Source organism: Esox lucius, chromosome 6 (genome assembly GCF_011004845.1).
Source record: "Esox lucius isolate fEsoLuc1 chromosome 6, fEsoLuc1.pri, whole genome shotgun sequence".
NCBI lineage: Eukaryota > Metazoa > Chordata > Actinopteri > Esociformes > Esocidae > Esox > Esox lucius.
The window spans coordinates 5,983,507-5,997,901 of record NC_047574.1 but is presented as its reverse complement, the minus strand read 5'-3'; the positions used below and the strand labels follow the sequence as shown (position 1 = coordinate 5,997,901).

Below are 14,395 nucleotides of genomic sequence, written 5' to 3'. Positions count from 1 at the left end.
ACACGTTTCTCCCCTATTGTTTTGTGAGCCGTTGCCTTGTGACTGCTGGCGCTCCCGGTTCAGACTCAGTACAAACGGGAACAGAGCGTTTGGCCCGGAGCTGGGAAAAAATCTCGCTGTTAAAGCCGGCATTCACGGGGTTTCAAATCCTGAGGAGCCTGCTGCTGTTTCACTCCTGCCTGATCACAATTGCCCTCCACCTGGCGCCCCAGGTCTAAATCAGGCCCTGATTACAGGGGAACAATGGGAGTAGCCAGCGGCGCTAGCCGTGAGTTCACATGAGGATTATAGCCTATGTAGTCTGTTATAAACCTCTTATTAAGCCTGGTGCCTTGCAACCACGCAGGTTGCCAAAATTCTGAGTCAACGAACAGTCCCCCTACACACAGCTACACACAATGCCCTTCCCACACACACACACACACACACACACACAAAATTATGTCCAGATTATAATTAATCTTTTTTGTATGCAAACAGCGTCATGTTTTCCGGTTATTTGAATAATTTCCCAACTTTTGGCGTTGGCAGCAGGCAGGTGCTCTGGGTGTAGCCTATTTGTTTTAAATGCTAATTGCGACCAGCCGTGATCAATGATGCATGGGTTTTTTGAACTTGGTATTTGCATAGGGAACCCATGCGGTCTAGGCAGGCTGTCAATGGGTCTGGGCTGATAGGGAGTCAGGGACAGAACCCCGACATACTACCTCAGCTGGTGGACCTCTACGGGAAGTCTGTTCTGGAAATGTCTCTGATCACTATCTAACAGTCAACTGTCATCCCTCTTCCCTCGCTCATCCCTCTCTGTTCTTCATTCCCATCCCTCTGTTCTCTTTTCTCCCCTCCTCCACTCATTTCCATTCCACTTTCCCTCTCCTGTCGCCCGTCTCTCCTGTCGCCCGTCTCTCCTGTCAATCCTCCCCCCTCTGTCCCCCCCCCCTCTTGTCTTCTTCTTCCTCATTCTAGATTGTATGAGAACAAAGGAGAGGCTGACTTCATGGAGTCCTTGAGGAATCTCTTCACTTCCTTCAATGACATGATGAATAGCAGCTCTGAGAACACTGCCATGGTGAAGGTAGGCCACACACACAAACACACACACACACACACACACACATTCATACCTACACACACACACAGTTTGGGGCAACTAAATGGTTCTGTTTTCATGGTGTTGTAGCTTGATTCTGTGGATCCCAACTTCTATTTACATTTCGTATAGAAATAAAATACATTACATACATAATATGGGCCCCCTTGGGGAGAATTTACTGTGGGTCCAGCCCTCTTCTTTTGATAAATATTACCGATATTAGATCATTTTTTCAACATGGTTGACAGAAAACCTTACTTATACCGCAAAATACAAATGTTTTTACATTGCATCATTTGGGCAGATAAAATAAACAGAACAGCAGAATCCTTCCTAAGGTAAGTTAGTACATCCTGACCTTCGCCATTCTAGCGAATGGCTGATATTTGAATCAGGCATGCACAAAGTGAGAGACTGCACAAAGGTGGATTACATAAGAGGCGTGGAAGGTAGAAACCTTTGCTATAAAAAATAAAATGAGTGCAGAAAGTTTGCTGGAGGAATCATGAACCCAATGACTGGATCACTGCACCATACAGGCACACCAATCAAAGTTGAACTTGTTTTTTCACACTTTGAATGGGCAGATACCGTACCATCCATAAAGCCTGGTGACGGGAGGATTATGGTACAGGGCTGTTGTTCTGCCTGGGAAGCTTGCCATCACCAAGTCAACCATCAATTCCACATTGTACCATAGAATATGTGAGAAACTAAGGAAATCTGTCAACAAGCTGAACCTGAACTAAAGGCAGATCATGCCGCAAGACAATTATCCAAAACACTTGAGCAAATCAACAACGTAATGGCAAGAAAATCTAAGTGTTATTGAATTGCAGGCAGACTAAACGCTCATATATTAATCCTGGATACATGCTGAGGGGGACTTGGAGTGTTCCGTTCGTACGCGAAAGCCCTCAATCATCACATGGTCAAAGCAGTTGTACATGGGAGGGTGGGCATTAATTTCTGCCATCCAGTGTAAGTTAAATGTGACAGATAGGGAAAGGTTGGCTTATGGAATCCTTCAGCTGGTAATGGGAAACATTTCCGTTCCGTCGTTGAGCAAGTCTGTTTCTCTGTAAATTGTCAAAACATTACAATGTAAATCCTAGGTGCTACGCATGGGATTTGTGTTTTTGGATAGTTATTTTACTGTTTCCATAATTTACTAGCATTAATAGTGGAATGATGTTTTCTCACAGTGTTCTTACCTGCCAGTTATTGGCTGTTATATTCTCCTTTTGATTTCTTTTTGAAGCAAATTTAAAAGACTGAACATTTAAGGGTACTGCCTCACAACCCTGTATCTGTTATTGGTTCTTTCTCTACACTCTCTGGATGTTTGTCTTTGCATTGCTCTCTCTGGATGTCTCAATTCAATGTAACAGTTTATTGCCTCTCTCTCTGGATGTCTCTCTCTCTGTCTCTCTCTGGATGTCTCTCTCTCTGTCTCTCTCTGGATGTCTCTCTCTCTGTCTCTGTCTCTCTCTGGATGTCTCTCTCTCTGTCTCTGTCTCTCTCTGTCTCTGTCCCTCTCTCTGTCTCTGTCCCTCTCTGGATGTCTCTCTCTCTCTCTCTCTCTCTCTCTCTCTGGATGCCTCTCTGGATGTCTCTCTCTCTCTCTCTCTCTCTCTCTCTCTGGATGCCTCTCTGGATGTCTCTCTCTCTTTCTCTCTCTCTCTCTCTCTCTGGATGCCTCTCTGGATGTCTCTCTCTCTCTCTCTCTCTGGATGCCTCTCTGGATGTCTCTCTCTCTTTCTCTCTCTCTCTCTCTCTCTGGATGCCTCTCTGGATGTTTCTCTCTCTCTCTCTCTGGATGCCTCTCTGGATGTCTCTCTCTCTCTCTCTCTCTCTCTGGATGTCTCTCTCTCTGGATGCCTCTCTGGATGTCTCTCTCTCTCTGGATGTCTCTCTGGGTTGATGAATTTCCTCTGTAACCTTTATATTGTCTGTGTTGTTTCCCTCTCACCTTGCCTGTCTTCTGTCCTGGGTCATCTCTGCATTCCGCCTCTCTAGCTCCTCCTCAAGGTATTTCCTGACTGCTGTTCTCTCTCTATTTTCGTCATCTCTTTTTCTCTCCATGGCCTGTGTCTGTTTGTATCTTCATGCCTCTAAGATGCAGTAAGGTATATTGTCCTTGACCCCAAACGTTGTCCACTCCATGAATAATGAACACACACCGCAAAGCCTGGCGACCCCCTCCCCTCCACACACACAGGGTCATAGACAAGCCATGGGTGGGGGCAGGGGGGGGCTGCTGTCAATTAGAAGTCACTTGCTGTGTAATTGGGTTACATATTACCTGAACTGTCAGTAAATTAAAAATTGATCTTGGGGAACCGGGTTTGAGAGAGGAAGGTGGGGGCGGAGGGGGTGTGGGGACGGGCGGAGGGGGTGTGGGGACGGGCGGAGGGGGTGTGGGGAAGGGCGGAGGGGGGGAGGGGGTAGGGAGGGGGTTTGGGGACTGGCGGAGGGGGGGGGGGGGGGCATTGGAAACGGTGTGCCTTACGGCGCATCAAAGACCGTTGCTTTAGCGATCCGTGTTTATCACCCAGGATGAGGTGGTGGCCCAACATGTGTCCCTTCATATCCACAGCGTATGACCAGGGGAACCCTGTAAGCTTTCACTTTAATAATGCCTTTTTGAAGCCTTCTAAAAGTGGAATTCCTGTGCGCTTAGGAGTTCACATTATAAATAGCTTGTTTATCTGAACCAGGGTTTCTAACTGTCAATGCAGGAGACCCTTAATCACTTTTACACAGTGCCTGGTCCCAAACTGCACACTTCTCCCCTAAATCATCTTCACATAGTGTCTGGTCCCAAACTGCACCCTACTCCCCTTAATCACATTCACACAGTGCCCTCTGCCTCCCAACCTGCACCCTACTCCCCTTAATCACATTCACACAGTGCCCTCTGCCTCCCAACCTGCACCCTACTCCCCTTAATCACATTCACACAGTGCCCTCTGCCTCCCAACCTGCACCCTACTCCCCTTAAACACCTTCACATAGTGTCCCGTCCCAAACTGCACCCTACTCCCCTTAATCACATTCACACAGTGCCTTTCTGCCTCCCAACCTGCACCCTACTCCATTCTCCTTACTCTTCCTGGTGAATAGGTTTTGCCCTCCGTACAGCATCACTGTGCCATTTGGGACCCAGTATCTTTGAAATCCAACCTTCTGCCATCTCTGCTCAGCTTCTGAGTAGTCCTCAACAAAGTGGGGAATGCACAGGGAGATCAGGAGTCTTCAATGTGCCCCTTTTACCTGCCTGGCACACTGCTTTTGTCCTGAGTGTAATGGGAGTGCTTGTCAAAGGAAGTGCGCTACAAATGGAACAGGGCGTGGTTTAGGACCCGGAGTGCATCAAAGGCTAAGAGACGTTTCCTCTGTCTGGTTATTTAGAGAACAACAACGATAACAAGGAACGGAAGACAACTTGGCGAGCTCCATTTTCACACAGATTTATTTCTTGTTGTTTTGGTAATGAACATGGAGTTACACAGGCTTACTTGGGAATTCTTGAAGTGTAGGCCGATGTCTGTCTAGAATAGGGTTCATTAGGCCAAGATAATTGTCCACAATTGCAGAGACACGATAATCCGTCAACTTGTTGTGACATAGCTGTATGGTCTTGACTGGAGATCATGGATTTTTTTCTAATCCTGTCAGTTTTTTATTTATTCCTCCCCGTGTGATTAGTTTAGAAACGCATGGGTAGCAATCAGTGCCGGTATTAACAGATCTTCCATGAATACCGACCTGCTAATCAAGCCCATTGGCTCCAGTCTGCTGATGACATCAGACATTCATAATGAGGGATCAATGTGCAGTGCCTGCCACTTACCACACCCACGTAGAGCTCTCAGGCTCCTCCCATCCGCCCACAGGGATGATCCTGTATGGATGTGACTGAACAATAAGGGCACTACAGGGGAATAGGGCACACTAGTGGCTGAATAGGTCAGTCCGTAATCCAGAAAAGGTGTCTTCCTGGCATTGTGGGATTAAATGTATTGCCTTATCTGGTTAAATGGGACAGGAAGCGAGGTGGATTTCCACTGTTTCCGTGGAAACCGGATGCTCCCGGCGTCCCACAGAGCGCGCGGAGGGTTGGCTTGGACCGGTGACGTCTCGCCATCAGTCGTCCGCAACGCGAGTAGACAGCCACCAGATGACATCAGCCGCGTGGCGGTGGAGGTGTCTGTCAGGCCGAACTGGCCGCCCCCCTCGGTTAATCACTGCCATCATTAACAGATGGGATTTTAATCAGTCCACTTACTGGCCACTTCATCATGCTGATGGCTTTATTACGGCCTGTCTGACGGCCGCCTGAGCTGTGGGCCTCGCTGAGACGCCGCGGTCCGACCGGGTGGGGGGTGGTGGGGGTTGGGGGGTGTGATTTGCTGGATTCGAATGCCCACTGACCAATATAAGGGGCAGATGTTTCTCTATTTAGGGCACTGTATTACATTTGGGTACCTGAGGATTGCCACCATCCAGAGAGGGAGTGTCAAAATGTTTTCCGTATGTGGCAATCTGTTCTTCTGTCCCTTCACATTGCCGTAGAACAGCGCCTCACATCTTCCATTGATCCCATTTACATGTAGTTTAGTGGATGGTCACATCCAGAGCAACTTCGTAGTGTGTAAACATATTCGTGCTGCCCACCCCTCAGCCCATGGGGGTCAAAACCTCAAACCTGGTGTTGCAGGCTCCATGCCCTACCAAGGTCACTCATGAACTCCTCATCAAGTCTTTCGTTTGAATCCACAGTTCGACACAGACTCAGACTGGGAGTGACAAACATTTCATTCGCAAATGGTGAATGGCACTTGCTCTTCTGCTCTGCCTTCTACGTCTCCTTTCTGTAGTGGACTATAGACCCATTTGGAGTGAACTATAGACCCATTTGGAGTGAACTATAGACCCATTTGGAGTGAACGTTACAGTTGCGTCACTGAAGTTTGGTGGTGGCAGAAAACTGCGGGTACAAGTGTAGGAAACCCGGCAAGATCCTTGGGATCTTGTGCCGTTAGATGTCAGAATAGGAATGCAAAAGGAAGGCCTTCATTTTTATAGAATACCGCTATCGAAGCCACTCTTTGAAGCTAAATGCAGACGTTTTATTGTTGCAAGCCATTAAACAGACTGACTGGACTGAGGAAATCATCTGGAATGCTCGTCTCTGTAGTGCTCATTTCTGGCATATCTGGCAAGGTTTTGTCCACTGTTCATCACACACAGGCAAAATCAATGATGTAGTTATAATAATAATGATAAATTAGTAACGGCAGCAACCACAAAGCTGGGATTCTCAGTAGGCTATTTCACAAAGGTAAACACCATTGACCAACGTTAGCAACATTAGCTATTGTGCATTCAGAATTAGCATGCAAACAAACCACATTGCTCACACTTAGACAGTTTAGCTTACATCACTCAGTATTTATGCAAGCATTTAATTAATTAATGGGACATACGGTAATATTCTGTCTGTGATATGACATTTTCTTTACAATATAATTTGAGAAGGCGTATGGATGAGCCATATTTCTATATGTTGTGAAGAGGTTGCTGTCATTTTCTGGCACCAGTTTGGCTCTGTCCTCAAACTGCGTCATCTCTTTACTAACACAAAAAGGGTCAAAAGTAAGTCTCATATCTTGAGTACTCCTTTCTGGAGCGGGGTCTTCTTAGTCTGATCTTCTATGTACGTCAATCCGGAGAGGACAGGGTTGCTGGTATATACCGGGCGAGTGTCTCAAATGGCATCCGATTCCTCATGTGGTGCCTTATGGAGGGCACCGGGTTCCATTTAGGACGCACCGTCTTTCTCAATAGGCAGCCAGTGAATGAAAAGGAAAGGGTTGGAAATTAGTTTCCTCTTCAAGCCACTCCTCATTGATCAGTTGTTTTTCAGTGTATTGGCTCTGACGCTGGCAAGCGACAAGCATGAACGGATGATGTGCTCAGTCATCCGCATGGTCCCTGTATTCGCCGCAGAGTCTATGTCTGTCGGACGACGGTTGAGCTATGAACCCGGCTCAGTAACTGTAATGTTGAAACGACACCCACAATTAGTGCCTTTTGAGATCAGGGAAAGTCGTCACACTTCTCCTGATCTGTCTAATCATTATAATTAACATGAATTATGAATTTTAAGACTAATGTATGTCATTTTGTATTTGAGTATATGTAACTAGTTCTTATAATTGTACCTAATTGTTGTTTCTCTGTGGTTTTAACCAGGGTTCGGCCCTGAAGTATGTCCCTACCATTGTGAATGACGTCAAACTGGTCTTTGATCCCAAGGAGTTGAGGTAAGGTCCTAAAATATGTAAAGCTCATTTATAACATCATTGCACCTACAGTCAAAACTTGGAGTAGTATTGGTGGGCACTTTTTTATTGTCACATAAAACACTCATACCATGTCGTAACATTTCAATTACCTTTGCCCTCTTTATTCTGTGACGAGATGTAAATTATCTCTCTTCGCCGAGCCAATTTGAAAGAGAATAAATTAAAGGCAATCTGGAAATAAAGGCAGTTATTGACAGTAATCATGAGCAACACATCTCTCCAATTCTGCTAAACGTCTCTTAAATAGAGGAAGCATGCCAGTCTGTTGGTGTGTTGTGCATAACAGTCTGGTTGAATTTCGATGTAAATGTCTTTGCACGTTCCTCCACTTTATTTTGCTGTGATTTCCCAACGGTTGGCTTGGTTAGACCTGATTGGATATTGTTGATGATGCAGTCTTTCCGGGCAGACTGAACATACCAGCCACTTTGTGCCGGTTTGGTGTTCAATGGGCCGCCATTAAAATACATATATTTTGTAAACGAAACATCTAAGTTTGAAGAAGTAGCACTTTGTTTTGGTGATGTTGACGTGTTGTTGTGGAGGCTTTTGTCATAGCCATGTGTTTTTGTTTGATGTCCAACCATGTTGAGATATTCCCCCCCATGCTCAAATTCAAGAAGTTCATATGGGTATTATATTATATATATTAATGGGTATTATATGGCCCTGGGTCTGTGGGTATTATATGGCCCTGGGTCTGTGGGTATTATATGGCCCTGGGTCTGTGGGTATTATAGGGCCCAGGGTCTGTGGGTTTTATAGGGCCCAGGGTCTGTGGGTTTTATAGGGCCCAGGGTCTGTGGGTATTATATGGCCCAGGGTCTGTGGGTATTATATGGCCCAGGGTCTGTGGGTATTATATGGCCCAGGGTCTGTGGGTATTCTAGGGCCCAGGGTCTGTGGGTATTCTAGTGAAAGCTCTAGGACTCTGGAAACTCTGTGCACTGAAAGGATGTGACATTTTCTACCAAGGGACCCACGGCTATGCTGCTCGTGATTTTAAATGTGCCCCTCCTGAGTCCTTCTGAAATAGTTCATGCTTTTAAAAACAACAAATTCAGAGCAAAACATTAGTTGTGTGTGTCTTCAACCATCGATGTATGCATTAGAGGTCCTAACACACACACACTGACCACAGGCTACTACAGCCAGAACCAGCTCTGCATCTCAGGGCTTATTCATCGCCCTTAGTTTGTCCTCCAGAGCTGGAGTCTAGTCTATTGATCAGTTCATCAGAGCTGTAAAACACAGAATGAAACCGCTTAGAGCCATGCTGCTCTCTGGCTCCTGTTCTGATGCACGTTAGTGGCTAATGGTTAAGGAACAGTCATGGTACGTGGTTGTAGCAGCTCTGGTGAGATCGTCATTGTCTGTATGCTGTTTCTGCACTCTGTGTCACCCTGTCTCTCACTCTGTGTCACCCTGTCTCTCACTCTGTGTCACCCTGTCTCTCACTCTGTGTCACCCTGTCTCTCACTCTGTGTCACCCTGTCTCTCACTCTGTGTCACCCTGTCTCTCACTCTGTGTCACCCTGTCTCTCACTCTGTCACCCTGTCTCTCACTCTGTCACCCTGTCTCTCACTCTGTCACCCTGTCTCTCACTCTGTCACCCTGTCTCTCTCTCTGTCACCCTGTCTCTCTCTCTCTCTGTCACCCTGTCTCTCTCTCTCTCTGTCACCCTGTCTCTCTCGCTCTCTGTCACCCTGTCTCTCTCGCTCTCTGTCACCCTGTCTCTCTCGCTCTCTGTCACCCTGTCTCTCTCTTACTCTGTCACCCTGTCTCTCTCGCTCTCTGTCACCCTGTCTCTCTCGCTCTCTGTCTCTCTCTTACTCTGTCACCCTGTCTCTCTCTTACTCTGTCACCCTGTCTCTCTCTTACTCTGTCACCCTGTCTCTCTCTCTCTCTCTCTGTCACCCTGTCCCTCTCTCTCTCTCTCTGTCACCCTGTCCCTCTCTCTCTCTCTCTGTCACCCTGTCCCTCTCTCTCTCTCTCTGTCACCCTGTCTCTCTCTCTCTCTCTCTGTCACCCTGTCTCTCTCTCTCTCTCTGTCACCCTGTCTCTCTCTCTCTCTCTCTCTCTGTCACCCTGTCTCTCTCTCTCTCTCTGTCACCCTGTCTCTCTCTCTCTCTCTGTCACCCTGTCTCTCTCTCTCTCTCTCTGTCACCCTGTCTCGCTCTCTCTCTCTCTGTCACCCTGTCTCGCTCTCTCTCTCTCTGTCACCCTGTCTCTCTCTCTCTCTGTCACCCTGTCTCTCTCTCTCTCTGTTCCCTCTGTCCGTTCACTTCCAAATGCTGTCTGTCCCCTTCCTCTGTAAAAGCTTTCTTGTTCTTTATCACTCTGTTTCTCCCTGGGTCTTTCTCTCCAAGCCCCCTCACTCTCTCTTGTGCTAATAATCACACTGTCTGGTTTCTTTGTTTCCTTTTCTTTTGTTTCCTTCCTTTTTCCCCTCAGGACCTGTCCACTCTTTCTTAATAATTGTTTATTTAGTTACCCTGTGTTAAATACACTACATCGATTTTCGGGATCTAATGTCCTGCATCTCTACTAACACTCTGATCAATTGATTCCGACAATCAAACATTGTGTAAAATTACTCTTCAAGCAATGTGCAATTTCTTCTAAATGTCATAGAGACAATCTTTGCCCATGTGCATTGGCCACATTTTCCTCTGGCATTTTGCCGCTTGTTTGTACAGATCAGTATCATATATAGCAAATAATAAACTAACCCACACAAACAATTATAGAAATAACTTTGTTTTTAACACTCAAGTCCATGAAATGTCGCTGCCCTATATTAGGACTGCGTCCTATTGGTTGGGATCCCCTGGATGTTGTGCTGTCCTTCCTGGACAATGGCCATTTGATGTGGGGTGTGAGTGTCATCATACTCCGGGGACAGGACAGGTGTCAGCGTAAAGTGAGGATTGTACCAGGTCAATCCCTGTGAGGTCGTCCTGTGTCTTGACAGAGCCCTCAGCCAGAGGTGGCAGTTAATCTCTCGCCCCATGTCCCTGTCATCCCTGTGACACTCTAACTAGCCTACTTTCCAGCTCCCCAGTCATCCCCCTCAAACCTCCCCTTCCATCCATCCACCCACAGGCTTGTCTTGGTGAGAGAAAAAGCGTTGTATGATGCCAGTGAGACAGGCACTCCCTGGCTCGCTCCCTCTGTTCCTCCACCTCCCTCTGTTTCTCCAACTCCCTCTGTTTCTCTCGATTACTTTCTCGCTTGCATCCGGGTGCGATGGGTGTGTGTGCTGTGTGTGTTTGACACCTTCTCTCACTGGTGGCTGAGTAGGGGTTGAGGAGGTGTTGCAGAACAGAGGAGGAGGTGTTGCGTGACAGAGGAGGAAGGGCACCAGGTTGAGCCAGGGCGAGGAGGGGTTGAGGAGGGGTTGAGGAGGGGTTGAGGAGTGGTTGAGGAGTGGTTGAGCCAGGGCGAGGAGGGGTTGAGGAGGGGTTGAGGAGGGGTTGTGGAGTGGTTGAGGAGTGGTTGTGGAGTGGTTGTGGAGTGGTTGAGCCAGGGCGAGGAGAGGTTGAGGAGAGGTTGAGGAGAGGTTGAGGAGAGGTTGAGGAGGGGTTGAGGAGGGGTTGAGGAGAGGTTGAGGAGAGGTTGAGGAGAGGTTGAGGAGGGGTTGAGGAGGGGTTGAGGAGGGGTTGAGGAGGGGTTGAGCCAGGGCGAGGAGAGGTTGAGGAGAGGTTGAGGAGGGGTTGAGCCAGGGCGAGGAGAGGTTGAGGAGGGGTTGAGCCAGGGCGAGGAGAGGTTGAGGAGGGGTTGAGCCGGGGGAGACACCACATTGCCTCTGTTGTCCCCTTACAATGTCTGGCCTTGAGATTCTAGTAAGGGCTGATGATGAATTAAGGTCGGTCAGCTGGCTTTCATGGCTTGTTCCACGTCGGGACATTCCAAACATAATGGTCCAAATTCAATAATACAGTGAGTAGAATACGGGACAGTACGGGACATGCCAGTAATGCAGAGTTGGCAAATAACACATCGAAATGGACAGGACACATGCCGATGTAAACCTGCTCAAACTATGCCACTCTCCCTGGGCAATCTGTCCCCCTGACACCCCCCTGTCCCTGGGCTATCTGTCCCCCTGACACCCCCCTGTCCCTGGGCTATCTGTCCCCCTGACACCCCCCTGTCCCTGGGCTATCTGTCCCCCTGACACCCCCCTGTCCCTGGGCTATCTGTCCCCCTGACACTCCCCTGTCCCTGGGCAATCTGTCCCCCTGACACTCCCCTGTCCCTGGGCTATCTGTCCCCCTGACACCCCCCTGTCCCTGGGCTATCTGTCCCCCTGACACTCCCCTGTCCCTGGGCTATCTGTCCCCCTGACACCCCCCTGTCCCTGGGCTATCTGTCCCCCTGACACCCCCCTGTCCCTGGGCTATCTGTCCCCCTGACACCCCCCTGTCCCTGGGCTATCTGTCCCCCTGACACCCCCCTGTCCCTGGGCTATCTGTCCCCCTGACACCCCCCTGTCCCTGGGCTATCTGTCCCCCTGGGCTATCTGTCCCCCTGACACTCCCCTGTCTCTGGGCAATCTGTCCCCCTGACACAACCCGCATATCCATGGTGTCATTCTTCCAATGTCTTTCTCCACAATATCTTTCTCTTACCATCGCTATAGAAAGTGGAGATGCTATGCCTGAATCTCCCTGTCACTGTCACATTGTTGGCGGGGAGAGGGAGGCTTTGATCTCAGCTCTCCAGACTCCTCTCCTTGGCTCTCCACAGGATCCAGGGCTAAAGCCAAAAGGCACTCAGTCGGACACAAAGGAGCCACAGTGACATTAAGTGGCACTTTAACCACATGTTCCCTACCTGGCCTCTTGTCAAATCCCAGATTACTGTATTTAGCTGGTGTGTGTGGCGGCCTCTCCATCTTCCACCTAGCTCCTGTTAGGTGGAGGCCTGAGCTCTTCTTTAGAGCAACGCTAGTGAAAGGGAGGAGAACTGAGGGCAAGCTTGATGCTCCTCTTCTGCAGAGAAGAAATTTAGGGATAAGACCAGAATCAGTGGCTCCCATTGTAAACACAAACCTGGCGAGGGAAAAGAAGACGGATGAATTGAGGCCATGCAGGAACCTTTCATCCTTTGCCAAATGCTTCCTTCCAGCAGCAAGCAGCACTTCAGGCTTTACAAGCACCCATCCTTTAGCTGAGTAGAATACCCCACCCCCCCATACCATGTCTTTGCTTTCCTGGGAGTACAATTCACTCAAAGGGATGTAGTGTGAATAGATTGTAATTTAATTGTCATGTTTCTGCAGGGATATATAACTAATACGACATCTACAAGTTATGTTTGTCATGATTCTGTAGGTTAGAAATGAATGGATTTCATTGTAAGACTAAATCGATTTTGGTTGCATTTTTAAACTGGATATCTTATTTAATTTGAAAAGTTGCTTAAATGTTTTTTTTTCTCCCTTGTGATCTCGTTAACTGTTTCAGCATTTACAGTTATCTGGTAATGAAGAAAAAAAATAGCTGGCTAGTGTCTAACTTGATCAAATGTATCTATAGGTTTTTATTGTTATAATTTGTTCCTTCGATACCTTTGTCCGATTATCTTAGTCATCCTCCCTTAACCTTTCAGTCCAGTAGTGTAAGAAATAGTACATTAGCTAGCTAGCTAAGATTTTTTAACACATTTTCTTTGCAATCAGCCAACTGAAACATACTGGTGCATCATTGTTAATGGTATTATTTGTTATAAATATATTATAGAAAACAGTCAAATAAGTACTGAACAAAATCACAAAACATTGATCAATATATCATATTGAGGTGTCAATATTTCTGCCCACCACTAATATTTATCTACGTGTGTGTGTGTATAGCAACCACACATTTCACCTTTAATGACCAAACCCTGTGGGCTCATTGATCTCTCCTATTAACATGTACTGTGTTTTTATCTTACAGTAAACTATTTACAGAGTTCATTCTGAAGGTTCCTCTGGGGCGACTGGTCAAACAGAAGCTACACTGCCTCATCGACATTGTCCACAGTGACCTCTTTACACAGCACGGTAAGGACATACAACCAAACAACCCGAGAACAAGCAAACAGAAGCATTTGAGAATGAGTTTCAGCGTGTGTGGTTTTAAACGTATTGGGGAGAACAGGCAGGGACTCTTCTGTCTTGGCTTCAATGGGAACCTGGTTCCACCAGGATGAAGAAGAGTACCAAGGCTATCCCCTGGCAGAACAGAGAGCTGGGGTAGGGTTTGAGCAATGTCTGAAGGACCATAGACAATTGGAAGCCACTATGAATATGTAACTCAGAGTTAGCAAGATACAAAGGTGCATTAAACTGTAACGTCTATATTTGAGCCTGTGATATGAAAGAACATTCATTTTAATCATATAAATGTCAACATTGAAATCGCTGTCACGTCTTCCTTCCTATAGAAGATGAGTAAATTTTTTTGCAGATAGAACCTTGTTTCTGAATAACACGTTACCCAGATTTAGAAGTGTCTCAGAATTCTGAATCCCAGCACTTTAGGTTACCTTGGTGTGAAATGGTGTGGTTTGAAAAGCTTCAAAGATTGTTGGATGTTAGCTGTTTTCTGCTAAAGATGTCAGCCATGCTCAGAACTGTTTGATTCGACTATGGCTACCTGAAAAATGGAATAGCAAAGAAAACTGGGTTTGTTAAAGAATCTGAATAATTTTTGTCAACAAAATAAGAATTGCCTCAATTCGTTAAGTAATTTCACTTCACAATAAATCGCGATGCTGAACAGGGTATTTCCATGTTGTTCTAATGCTGTGCTGCAGATGATCATTTAAACCAACTGGGGCGTGCTACCTGAAAGGTAAAGCTTTTCACGCAACCCTACTCTGCCCTGCCACTCTGGGACCGGCCGTGCCTCTGCGGTGGTGCCGGTCTTGCCCTGT

General features: G+C 47.1%; 1 protein-coding gene across 10 annotated transcripts in view; it reads left to right on the top strand.

Annotated features, from left to right (window-relative positions):
* The window catches only part of dock1 (dedicator of cytokinesis 1), a 263,696-nt gene that overhangs the window by 72,680 nt on the left and 176,621 nt on the right, over window positions 1-14,395 (top strand). For 6 of the 10 annotated variants that reach the window (XM_034292883.1, XM_034292881.1, XM_034292882.1 and 3 more), the window contains exons 23-26: window positions 967-1,075; window positions 3,113-3,124; window positions 7,355-7,425; window positions 13,414-13,520. In XM_034292883.1, the coding sequence (XP_034148774.1) occupies window positions 967-1,075; window positions 3,113-3,124; window positions 7,355-7,425; window positions 13,414-13,520 (299 nt within the window). The remainder of the gene's footprint in view (window positions 1-966; window positions 1,076-3,112; window positions 3,125-7,354; window positions 7,426-13,413; window positions 13,521-14,395) is intronic. The other 4 variants (XM_034292884.1, XM_029120580.2, XM_034292888.1 and 1 more) reach the window with 1 other exon arrangement.